This window comes from Amia ocellicauda, chromosome 5 (assembly GCF_036373705.1).
Source record: "Amia ocellicauda isolate fAmiCal2 chromosome 5, fAmiCal2.hap1, whole genome shotgun sequence".
In the NCBI taxonomy this organism is placed as follows: domain Eukaryota; kingdom Metazoa; phylum Chordata; class Actinopteri; order Amiiformes; family Amiidae; genus Amia; species Amia ocellicauda.
The window spans coordinates 34,843,031-34,851,702 of record NC_089854.1 but is presented as its reverse complement, the minus strand read 5'-3'; the positions used below and the strand labels follow the sequence as shown (position 1 = coordinate 34,851,702).

General features: G+C 39.1%; 1 protein-coding gene across 1 annotated transcript; it reads left to right on the top strand.

The window, feature by feature from the left end:
• Positions 1 to 1,503: 1,503 nt before the first annotated feature.
• Positions 1,504 to 2,589, top strand: LOC136750586 (G-protein coupled receptor 4-like). Its single transcript, XM_066705722.1, has one exon. It carries the CDS (start codon positions 1,616 to 1,618, stop codon positions 2,519 to 2,521), a length of 906 nt encoding a protein of 301 aa, XP_066561819.1. The 5' UTR covers positions 1,504 to 1,615; the 3' UTR covers positions 2,522 to 2,589.
• Positions 2,590 to 8,672: the final 6,083 nt, after the last annotated feature.

The following is an 8,672-nucleotide window of genomic DNA, read 5'->3' as shown; positions in this document are numbered from 1 at the left end:
TGTTGGCTACACTACACTAATATATATATAATGAACCATAAATATATTTACTAGAATAAGCCATGTTTTTTATGTAACAATCAAGAAAAAAGAATAAAGAAAGTCTAAGGCATCAATTTAGACAAATGCCTATTTGTGCACAAAACAGCCATAAGCACTACACTGTGTACTACTACTACACTAAAACATACACTGAACAATTAAACATATACAATCGGTCTTTGTGTTTTTTTGGTTAGTTTGTTTTTTGTTTCTTAATATAGCAATTAGGGAAAAAAGAACAAAGAAAGGCGACCTCCTCCAAGGGGCATTTCAGTAGTTTGGCACTTGTGCCCCAGCAGCATCTGCCTTCTTAAGATGGACCTAAGTAGTGTGGCATTATTTATTAGGACAGAGCCTGTCCTGGGTGGTACCAGACAGCGATGGGGCGTGGACCAAGAATGTAATAGTCAATCCACATGTGGGAAATGCTCCATGCCCACCGCCTCTGCTCCATGGATGTTAGTGAACCGCTCGGCACTGCAAATGGTGCTGGGGTTCGATGCAGGGGTACCCCAAAGTAAGGAAAGAGGGGGGAGCCAGAGAATATCCTTGAATGATGGCTTCTCTCAAAGAGGAAACACTTGGGCTCCTCCTCAGCTAGCAAGGCAATGCCGAGGTGATGTGTTCCTCTCTTGCATGGCAGAAGAGAAATTGCTGGGATGTCGCAGGCTATCCCAGGCTCCATAGTGGGGTTATAGGCAGTGCTCAGAAGTAGTTTTGATGTGGCAGACAGTGGGGTGCATATTGGCATATTGGCACAGTAGGTCAGGTCGACTCTGCAGGCTTGCTGTTTAGGGTGCAAGGAAATTGGGCAAGGCTATCAAGACTTCAACAGCAAGAGGGACTTAGCCAGGTAGGGTCCCTGCTGGATTCAGAGCTAGAGAGAGAAGTCGGCAAGGCACTTTCTGTGTAGCTTTGCTGAGGTGCTTTTTATTTAAATGTTGGTATCATATTTCCTGCAAAGAAGTAGAGACAGACAATTAGCAGTACAAATTAACAATGACAGTAGTAGAAGTTTAACAAGAAAAATGGCCTCCATGAAGGGGCACTACATCCCCCAGATGCCTGCGGAATTGGTGCTGGGGAACAGCTAACATGCAGGGCTGCCATAAGCTTAAAAGGAAGAAGCCAGCATACCTTCTGGTGTTGGGGAGGTTGAGGAGTTGGAGGTGAGCGATGATGAGAAGAAGAATAGTTGGAGAGTGAGCGAAGAAGAGAACAGAGAAACAGTAACTGACCTTTGGCTGTGGACTATTTGTTGGATCAGTTTGTCATTGTGTGTTTGTTCATTAGTATTTAATGTATAGAGAGGGACAGAGAAGGAGTAGAGGTAGGGTCAATAAGGACCTAGGGTTTTGTTTGATTAGGTAAAGAGGTTTCTGATATCTCTATAATATCATATATAAATCTATAAATTAACTTGACTAAGAAGGCATTTTGAATTGCATTTTGTGGCTTCCATCAGTGCCTGGAAACATCTGAATCTGTAACTTCTTCATTTTGTGTATATCTCTCTTTCAGAAAACCCCTTGATCAGCATTTAATTTCTTGTCTGTACATTCTCCTCACTGAAATGGACACTTTCTACATTAACTCAAGCCTCCCCCTCAACAACAGCAAGCCTAATGTTACAGAAAAGCCATGGACTGCATTTGAAGGATGTGAAGAGATGCCTGCTGGTGTTCTGTTTGACCTAAGTGTGCAGATTTTCAATATCTTTCTGGGAATACCAGCCAATGTAATGGTATTTTGGCTTTTAGTGAGAAACACAGGGGAATCCTCCACTTCAGACATCTACATATTTAACCTTTCCATCCTGGATGGCTTATTTGGTTGCTTGGTTCCTCTAAGCCTGGTTAACTTATTTTTGCTTCATAGCAAAGATGCTTGGTATGCCCAGAAGTTTTCCTATGGTATAAAAGATATGGGGGGCCCCTTGTTTCTCTCCTGTATCTGTTTAGACCGCTACATAGCAGTAATACATCCCATCACTTTCACAGGGTTGAAAGATCACAAATACAGATCAACTCTCTCTGTAATAGTGTTGGTCATTACTTTAGCCTATGCCATTGCCAAAGCTATTGGTGGGATTAGCCATTTTGAAAAGATATTTACTTTTATGATCCTCACTGCCTTTACTTTCATGGTCTTCTGTAACATTTCCATCCTGTGGGCTCTAAAGCGCTCTGGTCCAGGGAGAGATGAGATGCATCCCATGAAGAAGAAAGCCTTCAAGATGGTTCTTTCCATTCTGGCTATTATAGTATTTAACTATCTTCCACCAGTCGCTCTTTTCCCATTTCAGGTCTATTACTCTGCTGATGTATTTAGGTGCTACATCCAGCCCTTTGCATTTTCCTTTGTTAACATCAGTAGCAGCATTCAACCTTTACTCTACCTGTCCAGAGTGGAAAAGTTACCTTGTTTTCCAGAATCAAAGATCTGCTGTTCAGGGAAGACCACTTGTCTGCAAACTTAAACTATCCTTTTGCACAAATACTGTTTATACTGGACTGTTTTTACTTTTTGAAGGTGTCAAATAAAGGATTTTATCAAATGGGATCTAGCCTTGTTCAATTTTAATTTCCAAAACACACCTTTTAAATATTGCATGTTTTGGATTCCACAATATAAATTATATGGGCAAGCGGACATCAAGAAAGACTAAAGCTTTTTTCAGTTACTAGTTTTCACTGATCCACAAAAGGGACTTTTGGGTGATCATGGGAGAGGAATTGTTGATTCATCTTCTGTATAAACCTCCAAAACACAGACTTTTCTTATCTACCTTTGATTTAATTAAATATTTGTAACTTTCCAACATGGTGATGCACTTCTGTGATATAAATTTGACTCCAAGTCTTCAATAAAGATCACTACATCATTTTGGTACGCAACTACATAATTAGAATAATGTATTACACTAGTTTCATTCATACCTAGAAGCACCACACCAGTTTAATTATACATTGAGTGACAATTGTTATGGTTAGGAACACCTCCCCTTTCCGTGAACTAGACAGCACAGTCAGAAATAAAGTTCCCTCACTTGATCAGAGGTGAGCAACCCATGGTCCTGACAATCCAAACTCCTCCAGGTTTTATAGGGAGCTTGAAATAGTAATTGAACAGTAACCTGGAAATGAGGCTTATTCATACAAATTAAACAAATAATATGTCTAATGAACCCTGTGGGTCTTTCTGCCAAAAAGCACAATTGAAAGTATAACAATTACAGCTTTAGAAATCTGTGTTTATCAACAGAGTTTCATCATGTTTGGAAAATCAGATGTTGAGTTTTTCTATGACCATGAATTTGTTATGAAGAGCCTAAGGTTGCACAACTGTTATGTTATGTCTATCACAGGTGGTATGTGACTGATACCCCGAGTCTCGACTAGGTCACCCCTGTTATTCATGAGTAACAGAATAAGCTAAACTAAAACTAATTCTAATTGCTTAAATCACCATTATTAAAATGATCCCTAGCCCAACGTAAAGACCACCTTTCTCCACCTGTCTGCCCTCTGCTCCTCTGGGACCCAGGACCCAGTTCCTCCAGACACTAAATTAAACCTAGAAGCGAGAGAACAGAATCATCTCAGGAGACAGCATGGTAGGTATATATTGAACTGCTACTTAGATACAACCATTTCCCCTTCATTCAACAGCTGGCACATTTGGGTACATCCCTGCCTCACCGCATAGATCTGTTTTTAATCCCCACAGGTATTCTCACTGGAGCTGGACGCGGACCCCAGAACACAGGACGCTGCCGATGCAAGGGGAGCACAACACAGTGGAACAAAGTAGTGCACTTTTTACTAACATCTTTTCCAGTATGTGATCACAGTTACGCCAAAGGTAGTTCTGTTTTGTCATTCTCTTTCACAACTCTACAAATACAATTATGTGATCCACCAACGAGTTATACTTAGCTTCTAGCACTGGTCTTCTCCCAGCTACTGCTCCTAACGTTGTGTATGAAACACTCCCCAAGCTCCTCCTGCTACTTCAATCCAGGGCTCTCAGGATGTAGAAAAAGAAAAGGGGAAGCTACTGGCTTCCAACTAATGTCTGCCTGCTTCTGACTTTGCTTTCTCTCTCCCTGCTGTGCTGTTGCTCTCAGTCTCATTTGTTCAGCCCAGCAACTCCTTTCAACAGGTAGCCTCCCACTGTGTGAGAGGCAAGTAGGGTGGAATGATTTCTACCTGGTATGGTACATTAATCCAGGGGAGGTGTCTGATCAGCAACCAAACTCAAAATTAAACACATTTCACATTTTATTTTGAAGTGTTGAAATTGTTCAGGTTTTGTAAGCACCTTCCTTATATGTAAAAATGTGCATCAACCATATATTAGCTTACTGAATGCAGTTACTTTTCAAGAGTGGTGAACATCTCTCTTGAAACAGGGAAAGAAAATGGAGAAACATCTAAATATAAATTAATTGAGACCCTTAAACCCTATTTACGCTCTTGATGAGGCTACTGATGAGAATATAGGTTATTTTTTATTTTTTAAATAGAAAATCCTTTATTTATAAACAATTATTAGGTGGCCACTTTAGATATTCAGCGTAGTCTTTAAGTAATCTTCTTAAACATTTGTAAGGTGCCAGTTTTAGGTATTTGAGTAAGGAAATATATATTTGACTAATCATTTTTTATGTGTGTGTGTGTGTGTGTGTTTGTGTGTAAAACAAATACTATACAGAAAAGTACATCCTTGATAATTTTATATACATTGTGTTTTTCCTTCTCTCTCCCCTTCTCATAAGTGTGCAGGACTCAATTACTTTCCATTAGTGATATTTGGCTTTTTCACAACTAATTTGTTCTTCAGCACCTGATTGTATGTATGCTGACACACATACAAACAAGAAAATATTTTCCATCAAATTTCAATAAAGCTAGTAATTGATGCCCATGTATCTCCCTGTAATTTACCTTGAATCTGTATGTGTCTGTGTCTCATTTTACCCTCAATCTCACAGCACACTCACCCCCTCTGTCTACCATTGCTGGTACTGGTTGGCATAGTGTACAACCATAATACTTCTGCTTCTCACTCATCCCACACATACACATTTTGCTGCTCAGCTATTTACTACACAGCACTCCTTCTCTGTGTGTCATGGGACGTGACAAGCTTTATTAATGAATTTGCTTTAATAGATTTTTTAAGGTGTTATTAAATTATACATGTTTAATATATAATTAATATATTTTACAAAGCATTAATAATGCATTATACATTATTAATAATAATACAAGCTGCACATTAAGTGACACTGATAGAAAATGTCCCATGCATACATACAGATAATCTTGATTTTAACAATAGTTAAGATGAATTGTTAGGCGAAACCCCTCCAAACTCTGTTAATTGTTTCAATTGCCCCCTCACCCAGTCTATGGCAGGCAGTCATTTAAACTTTATTTTTCTTTTGGAGACAAGGTGGTTTCTAAGGTTATAGACCTTAGTTTATGTCATCCCTAAAGCTCAGTAAAAGCTTAGCCAAAATAATAAATCTTTCTGTCAGCATCTGCAGAATTAGTAACAACTGACAATTATCTTTTAGCTTTTAATGTTTTAAACTTGACATATTTGTAAGCAATTGCTTTTTTACACACAACTGTGTTTGGTGAAATGTGCATTTAATTTTACATGAAGCCTGCATAAAATGGGATGTATTTGAAATTATATCCAGCAGCAGAATACCAAGTGCTCCATCATGTTATGCATGGCTCAGGTGGCAACAATATGGGTAAAATACAGACTCTTAAACATAGTTTTCTATATGTATTTAAGAATATATATATATATACCTTTTTCAGGACATTATTTTAAAGACAATTTTGTAAAAATCCAAATAACTTTACAGATCTTTATTGTAAAGGGTTTAAACAATGTTTTCCATGCTTGTTCAATGTACTATAAACAATTAATGAACATGCACATGTGGAACGGTCGTTAAGACACTAACAGCTTACAGACAGTAGGCAATTAAGGTCACAGTTATAAAACTTAGGACACTAAAGAGACCTTTCTACTGACTGACTGAAAAACACCTAAATAAAGATGCCCAGGGTCCCTGTTCATCTGCGTGAACGTGCCTTGTTGCATGTTACAAGGAGGCATGAGGACTGCAGATGTGGCCAGGGCAATAAATTGCAATGTCTGTACTGTGAGACGCCTAAGACAGCGCTACAGGGAGACAGGAAGGACAGCTGATTGTCCTCGCAGTGGCAGACCACATGTAACAACACCTGCACAGGATTGGTACATCCGAATATCACACCTGCGGGACAGGTACAGGATGGCAACAACAACTGCCCGAGTTACACCAGAAACACAATCCCTCCATCAGTGCTCAGACTGTCCGCAATAGGCTGAGAGAGGCTGGACTGAGGGCTTGTTGGCCTGTTGTAAGGCAGGTCCTTACCAGACATCACCGGCAACAACGTCGCCTATGGGCACAAAACCACCTTCGCTGGACGTGATTTCCTGCAAGACAGGAATGTCAGTGATCTGCCATGGCCAGCGAAGAGCCGGGATCTCAATCCCATTGAGCACATCTGGGACCTGTTGGATCAATGGGTGAGGGCTAGGGCCATTCCCCAAGAAATGTCTGGGAACTTGCACGTGCCTTAGTGGAAGAGTGGAGTAACATCTTACAGCAAGAACTGGCTAATCTGGTGCAGTCCATGAGGAGGAGATGCACTGCATTACTTAATGCAGCTGGTGGCCACAGCAGATACTGACTGTTACTTTTGATTTTGACCCCCCCTTTGTTCAGGGACACATTATTCCATTTCTGTTAGTCACATGTCTGTGAAACTTGTTCAGTTTATGTCTTAGTTGTTGAATCTTTTTATGTTCATACAAATATTTACACATTAAGTTTGATGAAAATAAAAGCAGTTGAAACTGAGAGGACGTTTCTTTTTTGCCGAGTATATATATGCAAAACATACTGATTTAATGCATCTTTAGACTCCTCAGTAACTAGAGGTATCCGACATCTTTACCACTTGTAGAATTATCATTTTTTGCAAATCAGCAATTTGGGATAAATATTCCCTTTTATTTTTGTTGACCTGCTGTAGACATTGCTCCCACACTTATCACACGTAATTGTAATGTATTGTCACATGCGTGGGTTGTGTTTCAGGTGCGAGTTTGCTTGGTGAACACCAGACTGAGGATGGATCACTTGCAGATTGTCTCCACTGGACACGCAATATATCAATTTAAAAAAAAAATAGCACTGATCTCTGAAACGGTGAACGTTCACACGATCACAATGAATACATCATTAAGCAGTGTTGACGAAATATCAGACAATATCACACATTACACAGCCATACTTAATAGCAATTTGCTGTTTGTAAAGAGATGTTTCTCTAAAACAGCATTTTTCAAACCGGTCCTGAAGTAGCCCCTGCCCTGCTGGTTTTTGTTCTTAATTGCTTAATTGAATCCTTAATTGACCTAAAAAAACAGATAGCATTCAATTAAGTAATTAAGACCTCGGTTGGAACAAAAACAAGTAAGGCAGGGGGTACTCCAGGACCGGTTTGAAAACCTCTGCTCTAAAATAAAGGGACAGATTAAAACGAATGACAAAACAGAATGCCCATAAACTACAATGGGGAAAGCAAAAGTGCAGTTTATATCTCCAAATCCCACACAGGAATCCTAAAATCCTCAATACGTTTTCTTTAAAATAACCTCATATAAAACATAAAAGTGGAATGACTTGGAATGACTGCTGATTTCCATGGAATTACAGGCCAGGAATACTGAAAACACACTAAAAACATAGTAGGATTGTTTTCACACACACACACACACACACACACACACACACACACACACACACACACACACTTATTTATAAGCAGGTCTCACAAATGAAATTCTTTGGACGTTGTATGGTTTGTTGAAAGGCATCTCCATGATACCACTTCCTGCATTGACAACAAAGAACCATGCCCTTTCTCATATGATTGGTTCATTTCCTTTCAAAACTAAACAAACATTATCTACAACAAACAAATGCACAATACTTCATATTTGAATTCATAAAACCTATTGCTTTAATATTAACATGGAATACAATTGAAATTACTTATTGAATGTCAATTACGGTGAAGAAATAGATTAACAATGTATGCAAAGCAAATAAAAAGAGTTAATCAGTTAATTATCAACGCTAATGTCTTTTGCTGTTAATTTCTTATAGATATTCTTTATTATTAATATTTCTATGCAGACACTTGATTAAGGGTGATTTACAATTGTTTCAATATATCACATTATTTTACATGCAGTTGCCCATTTACACAGTTTTTTTTTTTCCATGAAAAGGTTGAACTTTCTTGGAGATTGTAACAAAGGACTGCCATGGTGGGGAACCCAGGTGTGGAGTGAGAGGTGGTCAAGAACAGGCTGGGGTCAATGCTGGCAAACAGTAATGTCCAGGGAAATCCAGAAGTCGTGGTCGATAAGGCAAGCAGGGGATCAATGATCAGGCAAACATGCTAGTAGGAAGAATCAGGGAATCAGTGGCCGATGTACACAGGGAGACCATAAACAGGCAATCAATAACAAAGGGACTACTT

Excerpts from the sequence above, each read along its gene's own strand:
- LOC136750586 (XM_066705722.1), top strand. The coding sequence starts at position 1,616 with ATGGACACTTTCTACATTAACTCAAGCCTCCCCCTCAACAACAGCAAG.